The sequence below is a fragment of the Fundulus heteroclitus genome, chromosome 13 (assembly GCF_011125445.2).
Source record: "Fundulus heteroclitus isolate FHET01 chromosome 13, MU-UCD_Fhet_4.1, whole genome shotgun sequence".
Lineage (NCBI taxonomy): Eukaryota > Metazoa > Chordata > Actinopteri > Cyprinodontiformes > Fundulidae > Fundulus > Fundulus heteroclitus.
Window position 1 is genome coordinate 35,764,262 of NC_046373.1, and position 16,099 is coordinate 35,780,360.

The window sequence follows — 16,099 nt, forward strand, 5'->3', positions numbered from 1 at the left end:
TATATATATATATATATGATCGTACACATATATGTATATGTGTACGATCTGTTAAATTGAAATGTATGAACTCATCATAGTGTTAGTGTGTCCTGCATTGTCCTAGGTTGTGGTTGGCCTTTTATGTTCATAGGATTGATTTATATTGAATGTGACAGGGAGCCAGTGGAGTTAATGTACAGGTATGAAGTCGATGTTGTAATGATGCAAGCTGCTCTCTTATGTACTAATTGCAGTTTATGGAGGGTTTCTGGGGGACAAGGAGGGGAAGGGAGATGAAATTGTAAAGTCGAGAGGTGAGTGGACTGTGAACCAGTTTGGCAAAAGTGAGAAGGAAGGACTTGATGCTGCAGAGATGACAGTTAACCAGGTGACGTTGTAGATGTGGAAAGTGAAGTAGATGATGGAGAGGGCTTTCCAGGAGGGGGCCACGTCTCTGAAGCTGAAATTCTAAAACTACCAGATTTGGTTAAAGTTGACTTTGCAAAATAAGCAAGTGAGGTAACTAATGTGGCATGACATCCATGGCCCCGGGAATATATTGGCTGTCTAGAAAAAATGTTCAGTCAAATGGATTTTTGCTTTAACCCCTGATCTAGAGCTATGTTCAGGGCTCTCAACTCTCACGCATTGACCGTGTGACACACACATTTCACTGACTTCACACGCTCACACGCAACACATGGCATTTCTCACGCAATAAAATGACAAAGCCCATATGGGCTGCGGATGATCCGTTCATAGCTCTGTCCATCCAGAGCTGTCTAAACCCTGCCTTCTACGGAGCTGTTTCTGCTTCTTTCACAACTTGTGGCCATCAGTAATTTCTACTGCAACTCGTGTTAACAGAGCAGCGAGAAGAGTGGTCAGTTATAAATAATTTTGGTCTTAACCAATAGTGAAAGTAAGCCGGTATGGTCCAGTACCACGTACGCAGAAGGCAAACAGACAAAATGCACTCAGAGAACAACTTAAAACTCAGCCTTAGGCTTGCGTAATTACGCACTAGAGCGCCCTGCACCATAGAGGAGATTTGTCTGGTCAGCGCGAAGACTGAGATGAGAAACCTGTCGCTGTAAAAGGTGATGATGATGATGATGATGGTTATAAACTGTAACAGGCTGGAAGTGCATGGAGCTAAAAAGAGGGAAAACATCAGCAGCTGGATCATGCATAAAGACGCAGCATGAACCCATGTGTGCTTTAAGTGTTGCAGCTGAGGAGAAAATGTCGGACCATGTGGGCCTGATGAAACTCAGCCTGATTCACCAATGAGGTTGTAGATCTACATTGATAAACAAACCCATAGATTAATGTGTAACAGTGTAATAATACAGTAAATAACTTAAAACTACTTTGTTTTATTCAGTATTTAAACCAGGGAGTCAGCTTTCAGTGTAATCGGCTTCTTTTTCAAAGGGGCTACGTTGTCTAATGCAAAATGCAATGATGACGTAACACAATCAACAAAAGCATCAATTTGTGAAGAGGAAGGAAGAAAATTGCTGCCATCTGCTGTGTTTTTCTGTGATACTGAGGAAATTAAAAGGGCGACAGAATCTTTAAAGTTTGATACAGTATTGTCTGAGCTACTATAATAGAACGTTTTTAGAGTTGAGAACTCAGTTAAATTGAACTCAAAGGTTATTAAAAATTATCAGATTGGACCTTGTGCTGACATATGGCATTGATTGCGAAGAATTTAGGAATACTTCTTCACAACTCTGGCCTAAGGATGAAGGCAAGAATGCGTAGGTTTATGCACATTTTGAATAGAATTTATTGAGTCAAGGATAGTATTAAATGTTATATTAAGATTATCACAATCAGTCACAATGTGAATGTTAAAATACCCCACTATAATAACCTTGTCACTAAAACAGATATGAAGTCGGAGAACTTATCCACAAACTGAGACTAAGGGCCTGATGGATGATACAAAATGACAAACAGAAGTGAATTTAGTGCGTTACAGTTTAGTTTAGATTAATTGGTCTTAGACTAATTAATAAATCAAACTGAAATAGTTGAAATTGCTCCTCTTCTACATCCCGTATTTCTGGAAATGTGAAAATTTAAATAATGAGTTAACTCATTTATTCTAACGTAATCCTGTCGCAGCCATGTTTCTGGGACAAAATAAATCTGATTATCACAAATCAAGTCATTAGCTAACAAAGTCTTTAAGAGAGAAACCTTATAGTAAAACACATTTAATTGTTTTATTTTTGAGGATAGTTGATGGGTAACAGTACAGAAGCTGCCAAGAGGTTTGTTAAACTGCAAACCTGGGTTGTCAGCATTTCTGGGAACTAATAAATAACTAATGTAAAAGAAACTTCATTATTTCAGTATGTGGTTCAGATGTTCTTTTTTGTACTTTTTATGCCACTGCAATACTCCTTTTACCTGTGTTTTCTTTTCTTGTGTTTGCATCATGTAAAGCACTTTGCCTTGTTCATGAAAGGTGCTATACAAATAAACTTTCCTTGCCTTGTCATACAGGCCGTGGTGGACTTCGTGGTCGTGGTGGATTTGCTGGTCGAGGAGGGCGTGGTCGTGGGCGGGGTAGAGGAAGTGGTCGGCCAGCTGTAACCCGTGAACAGCTGGACAACCAACTGGATGCTTATATGTCAAAGACCAAAGGTCACCTGGACGCAGAGTTGGATGCCTACATGGCCCAGGCAGACCCAGACAGCATGGAGTAAAGGACTGAACTTGAACTGTGTAGTTGAAGTCAGGGGGTGTAGTATAGCTTTAGATTGAAACTGCTCACAAAAGGAGTGTCACCTGACCAACATTAAACTCTGCAAAGTCACCTGTCAAAAGAACCTTTTCATTGTGGAATAGTCCTAATGTCTACACACCTTGATTCATCATTGTTAGCTTTTTTCTTTTAAGTCAAAACTGTTTAAAACTTGTAAAAACTACTGGTTTGTGATCCAGGAAATGTCGCATCCTGTGAAAACCAATTTTTAATTATTTCTGAAATAGTTTTACTGTTTATCTGCATAAGTTCATTGACTTATCTTAACACTTGCATTGAAAATGTTGTTTAAATTATGCATTACAGTGTAAGAGTTTTAAGAGGTTTTTTTTCCATTTTATATTTGAAAAATTATACTGTGGAACATTTATATCCTCCTACATTTGTTTCAAAATAAAAACAGTCTCTTTAGGTGTGGTAAGAGGTTTCTTTCTAAAATGTTTTCTTTCAGTCACCAGTTGCTTTTTTTCTTTTGGATAGTAGTGTATATAGAGTTGCTAGAGAGAGCTTTTTAACTGTGGATTGGTGCTGAATTTTAAAAGCATTTCATTCTGTCTTTAATTTCTATGTTCATTGATGAAGATAATACATTTTCCACTTTTTCACCTCCTCTAATAGGAAAGACTGTATCTAACAAGGTTTGGCTACATATACCCCGTTTACACTACCCCTTTTTAACCGTGCCAAGACCAGTCCGAGCTCGGTAACAGAGATAACTATCGAGTGTAAATGGTTCGCAAACTGAACTGAACCGTGCCAGACACAAATGGACTGCGCTAAATCTAGACCAGTTCGATGAGTGGGCTCAGCCCGGTTTTTTCCTGGCTCAGTTCTCGGATAACAAACAGCACATGAGCAGACCGTCAGATGACTAATGCTGCGGTTTCAGAAATTCAGAAAAATACTAGCTTCCTTGCCGTGCCACACGGTTTCCAGTGATGATTCTGCTTAGCAGTGTGACAAACCTCAATGTCTGTCGTTTCCTGCGTCTGTAAGCTGTTGAGAATTAAAAATATATCTTAGTTAGGGTTACTGAGGAAAGCAGAGTTGGGTCTGTCCATTCCTGCTCCAGCGTAAGATAAACATGGAGTTTTATTGTCCTGAGGGGGTGGTCAGAAGGAGAGGGGGTCAGTCATCCTCCCACTGAGCCATGCAGGAGGAGTTTAAAGTTGATAAAAGGAATGTCTTGGTAAAACTTACTTCAGACAGACAGACTTATCCACCGGTGAGAACAACATCTTGTAATGGTATGTACTCTGTCTCCATATTTAATTTCTATGAATTAAATATGTATTTAAACCATTCTACCTCTGATCAATGATTCCTTATTTTATTGTCAAATCTTAAACCGGGGTAAAAATGGGCCTTTAGTAGCGAAGCAGGATTAGGCCAATAATACATAAATCACAATTTGGTCAGCCGTGACCCGGATTTGACATTAAAGTGGAGGAACATTTTGAATTTGGGCACGAAGAAGTAATCACTTACAGCAAAACAGGGTCGACCCGAAAAAAAGTAAGGAGATTTTGATTCTCCTATTGGCTAAAGATTAGATGTAGGCTAAATCAAGTGTTGCTGTAAATGAGAAGCTTTCTTCTCAAAATATCAGAGGCTGAACAGTACAAATACGTTTAAATAGAATTTATGTTGAAACCGAGAAATGAGAGAATGAGAGTTATCTGTATGTCCACGTCGGAAAAACCGTAAAATAAGAGAAATAAAAAATATACAGTTAAAACTTAAATGTTGAAGCTGTAAAAGAAAAGACAATAAAAAATATAAAATACAAAGATAAAACAAAGTCTCGGAAGTTGGTCGCTCCCTCTCCAGGACTGACGAGTCTGGTGAATTTTAAGACTGAGGTGGAACGTTACCTCGGAGAAAGGGGACTCTCCACAGAAACGTAGCGATAGGAACGGCCAAGAATACAAAACCATCTAAAAGTTGAGGCTAAGACAGCAAGACCTTTAAAGTGAGCTGTAAAAGAAGATAAACGATTAAAAAAGGGGCCCCAAGGGAACATTTACATTGTTCTCTAGCATCAGAACGGGGATTCTGATTGCACGACGATTAGACCGAGGTGGTATTAAAATGAATAGTTGGTTTCGTCGAGTGGAAGGGTATTAAAAGGAGACCCTCTGCGCGCGCAAGGCTGTCTGTCTTAAATGTTATATTTGTTATGTCTTGTCTGATGTTTTGAATGTCTCGGTAATATGGGATCCATGGTTTTGAGAGAAGGAGAGATTGGTTGGACCCTGCAACTCAGCGGAGAGTGTGTGTGTGTGTGTGTGTGTGTGTGTGTGTGTGTGTGTGTGTGTGTGTGTGTGTGTGTGTGTGTGTGTGTGTGTGTGTGTGTGTGTGTGTGTGTGTGTCTCTTCATGAGGGTGTGAATTTCTCCACGCGCGTGGGCCTCAAGATTAGAGCAATGACTGGGGAGCAGTTTAATTTTGTTAAGTAAAAGTGATAAGTAAAAATATGGGTGAAAAACTAAGGGGAATTTGGAAATCATTAGAAAAAAGGTTGATGCATTAATAATGTTTGTTGAAGTGCAGGAGAACTTTCAATGCAGTAAAACGTTTGAGGTATTGGCTGCAAGCTGTATGGGTGAGTTGCATTGGAGAGCATGAACAGCTGCATTTTGGTGAGTTTTGGAGAAAACTTTTTATTTTGAACTGTAGCCTAAAAGTTAGAAAGTGGTTAGAAGTTTGGAAAAGTTGTTGAAAATTTGGCGGAACATTGAACATCTGTTTGAGGCATTATAAATTGGGAAAACACAAAAAAGGGAAAATGCCTTCTGTTAGAGTGTAATTTTAGCTAGCATTATCTATTGCAAAATAGCGTTTTAAAATGCCTAATGAATATATATACTTTCAGACATGAAATATAATTTGCGATTAAATAGTGATTAAATGGTTTTCATTGTTTGATAGCCCTAGTTATAATAGATAAATAAATAAATATAATTCATCAGACTTAAATCTGGCTGATTAATAGGGAGCAGAAAATAGCCACCCTATAAACTTTTGCTCATTTGCAGGCCTGGGAAAACCACATTAAGCAGAACTAAACAGAGTTAAAAGTTGGGTTAAACTGTACCTTTATAGTGTGTGCAAACGGATATTGCGGTTAATTTGACAGATTTTGTTAACACTGCATTTAGTCATGAGTCAGTTTTGAAGTTATCCTCAAATAAAGCAGCTAAAATTGAGGAATCTATGACAAATGTTAATGCCGTGTATCATTTTATTATAGATACTGATATTGCAGAGTGCCAACACCTAGTAGAAATAGAAAATATTACGGGATCATCACAGGACGGTCCCCAAATTATTCATTATATGTAATCACATTTTCATAGTCCCACAAAATGCAGATGCCCTTGTTACACAGTAATTTAGAGCCCGAGGAATCTTTTTTCTTTGTTCATTTGGTAATGTGCAAATTCTGGTGAATGAACTTTTCAACATCAGTTGCTGGTGATTGTTTGTGGCCGGCAGTATTTGACTTAACAATTTACTAAACACAGGCGCATAACTGATTTTAGAGCTGTTTTAAAATGTACCTTTGGTGTTTTTTATATTTTTTTCCTTGATAGATGGAGTTACACAGCATTTTCTTTATACACTTTAGCAGAAGGTTCCTGAGTTTGACTGGGACTCTTGATATCTTCTGAAAAAAATCAGTAGGCTGGATCTAACACACAGGTGTGGATCCTAAATAAATCAGTCCAATTTAGGGGAATTATTTAGAGTAATAGTGTTACAACAACAAAAACAATGTGCCCTCTTCAATATCTCAGCTGATGAATTTCAATCTTGATACGCTCGCTCAGACAATATTTGATACACCATTTGCCTGTGACTCAAAGGAAGGGTGATACACAATGCTTGAGTTTGTTAATTACTAAAAGTTGGTAAAATTACAGTTATTGGAAAACAATATAGGAAGGAGTGACAGTAAGCAGCTGATTCCATCGAGAACTGTCTCTATTTTAATTTAAGGTGGGGGAGCTCCCTCCCCCCTGTTTTTCTTTTTCTATCTTAATTTTGTTACAGGTCTGTTCGTTCTGGAGTATGGACACGTCTGACATGAGACGCAGATCGGTGCCGATTTGGGATTGGAAGAATGAAACTGAGCATTTACAGCCGATATGTGTGTCGTGGGGCACCCATCACATCTGGGACAGTTGCTTACGCTGGACACTGGGCCAAGGACTGTTTCACATCACTAAATCCTGGCAAGAAGTCCTAATACCACCTCACCTTCAAGAAGGTCAGTGCCCCATCTAGGGGATAACGCTCCCATGAACAATGTTTCCTCACCCTGGAACAATGGCCAACGCCTATGAACAGCACAGATCCTAAGCTGTCAAGGAAAAATGACTGTCTGCATACACCGGAGTTGAATGTCTCATCCAGTTTCTGAGTCATGGACCAGAACTTTGTCACTGAGGTGCATCGACAGCGAATCACTCCAACACGTGGGGGACGAAATGTGGAGTTCCATACTTGGAAGCTGTGAGTGCGACGTCTAAACTCCAATCTCTTTTCTGCCTGATCTGCTGTACATATCAGTCCAGTCCATCTCAAGGACCACAGACTGATAACAGACTTTTTGTTAAGGTAATTCAGACTTCTATTTCTACCACTATACTTCTGACCAAATTGAATGGAATGTGATTTCTAATATTTTTTCTGTGTCTCCAACTCTTGAGCTTCTAGGCAAATGGATTGGTGCAGGTAATAACTTCTTAAGGCAGCCGATTGGGCAGATACCAGCAGTACAGGTTTGCGGTTTTGAAAAATATACTACTGTCTCTTAAATGTTTTACTATATAACTGATATGTTCCTTTTAAACATGAATTTTAATTCTATTATGTCCAGGACCGTATTGCTCATAATTGACAGCAGAAGGTGTATTTTACCATCACAATTATTAGCAGAAAATTCACTGGGGTGAGGCAAGGCAAGGCAAGGCAAATTTATTTATATAGCACAATTCAGTACAAGACAATACAAAGTGCTTTACATGATTAAGATATACCAAAATAATAAAATGTAGATAGAAAATAGAATAAAAGCAAGTAGGGATAGAATGTAGTAACAAAAAAGAACATTAAAAACAGTAAAACTGTTTAACTAGAACAGTCAAAGGCAGTTTTAAACAGATGTGTTTTTAATCTTGATTTAAAAGAACTCAGGCTTTCCACACTTTTACAGTTTTCTGGAAGTTTGTTCCAGATAAGCGGAGCATAGGAACTAAATGCTGCTTCTCCATGTTTAGTTCTGGTTCTAGGTATGCAGAGTAGGCTGGAGCCAGAAGACCTTAGTGGTCTGGAGGGTTGATACACTGATAACAAGTCTGTGATGTATTTAGGTGCTAAGCCATTTAAGGATTTATAGACTAACAGAAGTATTTTAAAGTCTATTCTCTGAGATACAGGGAGCCAGTGTAAGGACCTTAGAACTGGGGTGATGTGCTCTACTTTCTTAGTCTTAGTGAGGACGCGGGCAGCAGCATTCTGGATCAGCTGCAGCTGTCTGACCCACTTTTTAGGAAGTCCTGTGAAAACACCGTTGCAGTAATCAATTCTACTAAATATAAACGCATGGATTAGTTTTTCCAGATCCTGCTGAGACATCAGTCCTTTAATCCTAGAAATGTTCCTCAGGTGATAGAAAGCTGACCTTGTAATTGTCTTTAGATGCTTTTGAAGGTTCAGGTCTGAGTCCATCACTACTCCCAGATTTCGGGCCTGATTGGTGGTTTTTAGCTGAAGCGACTGAAGCTGTGTGTTAACTTTTGATCTCTCCTCTATTGGTCCAAATATTATTACTTCAGTTTTGTTTTTATTCAATTGGAGAAAATTTTGGCACATCCATGCATTGGTTTCTTCTAGGCATTTACTCAGTTCCTGAATTGGTTCATAGTCACCTGGTGACATGGTGATGTAGAGCTGTGTGTCATCTGCATAGTTATGGTAGCTGATGTTGTTGTTTTTTATTATCTGAGCTAGAGGGAGCATGTAGATATTGAATAGGAGGGGACCCAGGATGGACCCTTGGGGAACCCCACATGTGATTTTTGTCATCTCTGATGTAAAGTTACCTACTGATACAAAAAAGTCCCTGTCCTTTAAGTAGGATTTAAACCAGTTGAGAGCTGTACCAGAAAGGCCGACCCAGTTCTCCAGGCGTTCTAACAGGATGGAGTGATCAACAGTATCAAATGCTGCACTGAGGTCCAACAGAACCAGCACGGTGGTTCTTCCACAGTCTGTATTTATATGGATGTCATTAAAAACCTTGATAAGGGCGGTCTCTGTACTGTGGTGAGCACGGAAACCTGACTGGAAACCATCAAAGCGGCTGGTCGTAGTTAAGAAGGTGTTTAATTGTTGAAATACAACTTTTTCAATGATCTTACTGATAAAGGGGAGGTTTGAGATGGGCCTGTAGTTCTGGAGTAGAAGTTTGTCTAAATTGTTCTTTTTTAACAGTGGTTTGATAATTGCTGTTTTTAGGGACTGGGGGAAAACACCTGACAGAAGGGACGCGTTTATTATCTGAGTCAAATCAGACGCTATGACAGGTAAAATTTTTTTAAAGAAAGCTGCGGGGAGAACATCAAGGCAGCTTGAGGAGGAACTTAACTGCTGAATTATCTGCTCTAAGCTTTTGGAGTTTATTTGGCTGAATTGGGACATTTGGTCAAAATCAATTCTGGTAGGAGATAACGTTGGTACTGAACTTAGTATGGATGTACAAACAGATCCTCTAATCTTTTGGATTTTTTCAGTAAAGAAGTTTGCAAATTCATTGCAGGCCCTGGTGGAGTGGAGTTCTGAAGCCACGGACACAGGAGGATTTGTTAACCTGTCGACTGTGGAAAATAAGACACGAGCATTATTAATGTTTTTCTTAATGATCTCAGAGAAGAAAGATTCTCTTGCATTTTTCAATTGTAAGTTATATCTGTTAAGTCTCTCTTTATAGATGTCATAGTGAACCAGGAGTCTATTCTTTCTCCACCTGCGTTCAGCTTTTCGACATTCCCTTTTTTCACTTCTAACTGCTGGAGCATTCCTCCAAGGAGATTTTTTCTTCCCGGAAAAAGCTTTCACTTTAACTGGAGCAATGCAGTCAATAATGTCTGAGACTTTAGACTGAAAGTTATCTACTAGCTCATCTACTGAGTTGCAGCCCAAGGTTGAAGTAGCAGAGTAAGCTTCACTAAAAGTTTCAGTGGCATTGTCCTTAAAGGTGCGTTTTCTTACGATGTCCCTTTGGCTAAATGAGTCACTGGTAATGATACATTCAAAGGTAACGGAGAAGTGATCGGATAAGGCAACATCAGTTACATTGACCTGTGAAATGTTTAGACCTTTAGTGATGATTAAGTCTAAAATATGCCCCTGCTTGTGTGTTGGCTGTTTAACATTCTGAGTTAAACCAAAGTTTCTAAGTGTGTCACACAGTTCTTTTGCACTTCTGTCTTCAGGGTTGTCAACGTGAAAGTTGAAGTCTCCCACAATAATTAAACATTCATAGTCGACGCATATCACAGACAAGAGGTCACTAAAATCCTTAAAAAAGTTTGATGTGGACTTAGGAGGCCTGTAAACATTCAGAAACATAGTTCGTACCGGGCTCTTTACCTTGAGAGCCAAATGTTCAAAAGAGTCAAATTTTCCCAAAAACACCTTTTTACACTTTAGTGAATCATTAAACAATGTTGCTACTCCTCCACCTTTCCTTTGCTGTCTGCTCTCACAAAGGAAATTGTAGTTTGGAGGAGTCGACTCCAGCAGAATGGCTGCTTCATTAGATTCATGTAACCATGTTTCTGTTAAAAACATAACATCAAGATTGTTGTCAATAATAAAGTCATTAATTAAAAGGGATTTTCCTGACAGAGATCTAATGTTTAATAAACCTAGTTTATATGATTTGGTGGTTGATGATGTCTCTGTGGCAGGTTGCATCTGACAGTTAATGACTTTCAAGTATTTGTTCCTGTTTATCCTTTTGTTTTTCTTTTTTCTGCCACGAATCATCACAGATATTCCGTAATTCCCGGGAAAAGACCCAAGCTGATTCTCGAAACTGTCTTGTCTGATAAACGTGCAGCGAGGGCCCGCTGTGTATCACCGCGAAGTAATCTGAAGGTCTTGAGGACAGGCATGTTCCGTGATACGTAGAGGAGGATCTGGGGCTCTGCGGCCTTTGGAAGATGCTGGTTTAGTCACAGAGCTGTGGCTATATGGAGAGGATGTCATCTGTAGGCCAATCTTAAATACTTTGTTCATGTTGGGAGAAAATTCCAGAAAAGGAACCTCTGGGCTTTGTGGAGAGGAAGGCGAGGCGGGTGTAGTCCGGACCGGTGTTCGTGACAATAGAGATTCTTGGTCCTGTCTTTGTGCTGCTGAGATCTGGGATGGATCCTCCTGTAGCTCTGACGTAGCCTCTTTCTGTGTCATCTTTCTGGCCATCTTTATCTTGGTTTGTTCGGGCTGCACTGGGCTTATCTTTTGTTTTGGCACTGGATGTTCTTTGTTTTGGGACAAAGCTGATGACGTATGGTTCACAGAATAGAAGATGTTTGAAATCAGCCGTTTTGCACCTGACCTATTTAGAGAGAAGCCATCTCTGTTGAACAGATGTCTCCTCTCCCAAAAGATGTTAAAGTTGTCTATGAAGGTTACAGTTGTTTGTTTGCATGTTTTTTCCAGCCATTTGTTTAACATCAGAATTCTGGAAAAAATCTCGTCTCCACAGTTAACTGGTGAGTGAGGCCCGCTAAGAAAAACCTTGACATTAAGGCCATGAACTAAGTTCAACAAACGAATGTAATCCTCTTTCAATACTTCTGATTTTCTTATCCGGGTGATGTCGCCCAGGGCTTCAGCTTGTATTATGAGTTTTTCCAAGGTCGGGCGTTCTTTCATGATCCTCTGAAGGTTGTCTGATATTTCAGACACCAGGCCAAAGTTCGAAGGGTTATAAATCAACACCTCTGTGTTCTTCTTGTTACAGAAATGTTTAATCCCCCTTACAGATCCATTGCATAATATCAGGGTCCTTGGCCCTGTGGCATGTCTTTTCTGTGATGTCTTAGAACGAAAATCGTTGACATACCTCTGATTGTTGTCGTGATCCTCCCTGGTCACATTTTGGAGCGGAGCGAATCTGTTTCGTAAAGGAATTCCTGCATTTCCAGCAGGTTTACTCCTATCATTTGTTTTGAGAACAGCCCGTTGTTGTTTCATTTGTCTTGGGACATCTCTCTGTAGTCTCGGCCAGTTTTCTTTGTCTGGGTGCGGGGTCCGTTGATCCTTTGGTCTTGCACCCTGAGTGATCCAGGGATTCTCATTTTCCTCCGGGGACTGTTTGTTCGCCGAGTCGCTGGGCTGGTGGTCACCATTCAGAAACACAGGCAGGGTTGTTTCATTTCCATGCGTGGCGTTTACATCATAATTCACTTCGAGTCGACAGATTTTCAGTTCCATAACAGCTATCTTCTGTAAAAGCTTGTCAAAGTCCATTGTGGTGAAGGTAGGCATCCTTTGAATCGGGTGGTTCTCCTTCATATCCGCTTCATGTTGAAGTCTTTCCATAAGAGCATTTTTCCTGAGAACTGCCTCCTCTGGGCTGTTGTAAAGCGGCATCTTGTGTGGATTAGCTGAAAACTAAAAGAGTCGACACGGGGAAAAAACCAAAATCAAAAATAAATCACAGAAAATAAATAAAATAAAATAACTAAATCCAACTTTCTGTAATTTTGGTTAAGAGATAAAAAGGAGATAAAAAGGGGAGGAAAATGCAAGCAAGCAGGGAGCAGAGAAAAGAGCGTCCGAGTAGGCAGAGAGGCGGAGAGCAAAAAAAAAAAAATGGGGATATTTTTCACATTTAGGGTTCTGTGATGCTGCATGCTCACAGCTGCATGCCATAAATTTACAGACTGGAAGTTCTTATCAGCTTCTATGACGCAGGGGACCTCTCACTAGCAGGCACAGTGGTGATCTGGGTGTGACGTCTGGTTTCCTATTCATTGCAGAGATACACTTTTTAGGTTAAACGGATCTGTTAGGCTATCTCTTGATAACTCATAAGTATTGAGATTTTTCTATTGTACAATATAACTGTTGCATGCTAAAAATTATCAGATTTTCACCAGACTTTGCCGTTACCAGGTGTTTTATTCAGGTAAAACCCAATATTTTATCAGTATGTAAGTACCTTGGAACAGTCAGCATTCTCATACCATCAACTTGCTGTGAGCACATTAGAATAATCATTATTTCAATGGGTACACTGATCTTACACAACTTTTGGAGGACTTCTTGTAGATCTGTGGGATTATGAAATTGCATTAAGTTTTGATCTGAATCCAGGATATAAGGCAGTGTTTTTCATACTTCAATTCAGATAATTATTTGCAGTTAATTGATTCCCTGTGATGACTAATACTATTCTTTGTTAATGTTTTGTAACAAAATTAATTTTGTTCCAAGCAGAGGGATATGACATAAACATTTATATGATAACACTATATTGTAAAGTTATTCAGATCTTAAACTTTATATCAACCCTTGGCACAAGTAATTCGGAGGAAGGATTCTTGTGCAGGACACCACGGAGGTATGTAACTGCATTGTAAATCAGATAACGGTTGTTTAAACAAAAAGAAACCCTCACAAAAGACCTTACCCATGGCTCTCTGGAATGTTTGTTCAGTTGACTCCCAAAACAGACCGGAACCATACATTAGATTTAATGGGCGGAGTGTCAGACACCACGTATCTGCTACAGATAGATTATATGAGGGGGTTCTTGGAAAAAGGCTTAAACAGTTTAAGCAGGACAATAAAGTGAATGTTAAATTAAACAGAAAAACTACATAAACCTCAAAAAACTGGATAAAACAGAGATAAACAGAGGGTAACTTAATGCATATTTAGTTTACTTTAAAACCATTGGTGTGTCAGGTAGGTTTGTTAAGGATTCAAAGCCACGTATATCTGTTGCAGTAAACTGGATCAGGATTTGTAACAACTGGATAAAATGATAGGAAAAATAATAGGAACTTTTTCGCAGCATACACATCTGAGTATGGAGGAAATGGTACAGAAGTGAGGTGTGGTGACTGCTGAAAGGTTTTGTGTGGAGTGGTGTGCTGAATGGTAATCTTTAATCCAGAGAACATTCTGACATTCTTACAGGAAAATGTACTTTGATTTCAAACTAAATTAACTAATTTTAGATTCCACAGACATGGCGATTCCCACCGGAGGTATAAAGTTTTTGTGCAGGCATTCTTTTGCAGGACAATCAGAGGCCCAGCGTCAGGAAAGAGGAATTGCAATAAAATGTCTCATTAACTATTACATTTCTAAAATAGGTTTCTCATAGGCTGGAGGGGAAACAACAAGAAGGTTGGTTCAGATTAATGGGGAGAATTCTAAACACAATTGACTATAATTCTGTGCACAGACTACATTGAAGTTGGGGTGAAAAAGATAAGTGTGTTTCTTTTGGGAGTGTTCAGTTAATTTCATTACAGGATATGATTCCATATGACTGAAAGGAGCTTTTCGGGACCAGAAGTCAACCTCCGGAATTACAGGTAGCACACAACATGTGATATCTAAACGGTTGTCGTGTAAGTTTCAGGAGACATAAAATTAGGAGAAATGTGAATGGAGTCCACCGACCCCCAACCTCGAAGGAGTCACAGACTGATGTGGTGGGCCAGAGGTCAGGGGCCCATCTGATTCCAGAGCCGTGTGTACCAGCCAAACAAAAGTTCCAGGACAGATCACCGGAACAACTTATCTCGCAGAGCCACCCACGGAAGGGGCAACTGGAATTTTATTTCGTTTTCGTTTTTTATTTTTAATAAAGATTAACATACAGTTGTGTGGAGACCACGGTTGGAACACTGGCTCTTTACACCATCTTCTTTAAAGGCGAGAAGAAGACATCTCCGAGATGCAAGACATCATGACCACAATTGAATGCATTGTGTAAAAAAGAAAAAAGAAAATGAGAGTTTTGTAATCACTGCATATGTCTTATAAGTTCCATATTCATAAGGTGTTCAATATTAGTATCGTTAGAATCTTGGTTTTGCATTGCATGAAAATCTGTTTTTTATTCTGTGGTTTGATCTGAGTGTAGTGCTTTCATGGGTTATCTTTATTTCTAAGAAGACATTTTGTTAATCTAGGTTAGAACTCTTAAAGTCATATTTAGATCATATAATAGTTTCTGGTAGTTGCACATTTATCTTAGCCTTGCACCTCTCGGATAAAGGTGCTTACTTTTCTTAATTCTAGTAGGTTAGAGATTCAGATAGGTTTAGTAGCTTTTTAGCTTATACTTGGGTTAGTTTACATTTAAGGGGAACATTTGAACTTCATTTGATTTCATAAGTCGCCAACAGAGGGGACAGTGGGTTACAATATTACATCTTACTATTTACATTTTGTTTAAGGGTTTCAAGACATAGACTTAGTTTAGCCTAGTTATTGGTTTGATCTTTGAGGGATCAAAACAGAGGGGTTGTTGAGAATTAAAAATATATCTTAGTTAGGGTTACTGAGGAAAGCAGAGTTGGGTCTGTCCATTCCTGCTCCAGCGTAAGATAAACATGGAGTTTTATTGTCCTGAGGGGGTGGTCAGAAGGAGAGGGGGTCAGTCATCCTCCCACTGAGCCATGCAGGAGGAGTTTAAAGTTGATAAAAGGAATGTCTTGGTAAAACTTACTTCAGACAGACAGACTTATCCACCGGTGAGAACAACATCTTGTAATGGTATGTACTCTGTCTCCATATTTAATTTCTATGAATTAAATATGTATTTAAACCGTTCTACCTCTGATCAATGATTCCTTATTTTATTGTCAAATCTTAAACCGGGGTAAAAATGGGCCTTTAGTAGCGAAGCAGGATTAGGCCAATAATACATAAATCACAAAGCCCTGATTAGACATTTGTTTCTTACCCACATCCCAAAAGCCAACTCCGTCAAGTAAATTCACCAAAGGTTGCCTTCTCCTGACTCTCCGCAAAAAGCAATTATAACCAAGCATGATTTCCTGAATGTTACGGGCCCCGCTATTTTTATTTGCTTGAGTCCCTCCTTCAATCCCAGGGAGCAGTAGTGACGTAGATCGTCACTAGGAGGCGAGGAACCGTGCTAGGGTGTGTAAACGGTCGTCAGAACCAAGCTCGGCATGGTTAACTGATCCATGCTCGGTCCGAGCTCGGCATGGATCGGTTTAACAAGGGTAGAGTAAATGGGGCTATAGAGTTTTATTTCTTTAGCTAT

The 16,099-nt window shown here is 39.4% G+C and overlaps 1 protein-coding gene across 2 annotated transcripts in view; it reads left to right on the forward strand.

The window, feature by feature from the left end:
* Positions 1-3,188, forward strand: part of chtopa (chromatin target of PRMT1a) — a 70,587-nt gene extending 67,399 nt beyond the window's left edge. For both annotated transcript variants that reach the window (XM_036145619.1, XM_012856563.3), the window contains one exon: positions 2,506-3,188. In XM_036145619.1, coding sequence (XP_036001512.1) covers positions 2,506-2,595 — 90 coding nt within the window. In that variant the 3' untranslated portion in view covers positions 2,596-3,188. The remainder of the gene's footprint in view (positions 1-2,505) is intronic.
* The last annotated feature ends 12,911 nt before the right edge of the window (positions 3,189-16,099 follow it).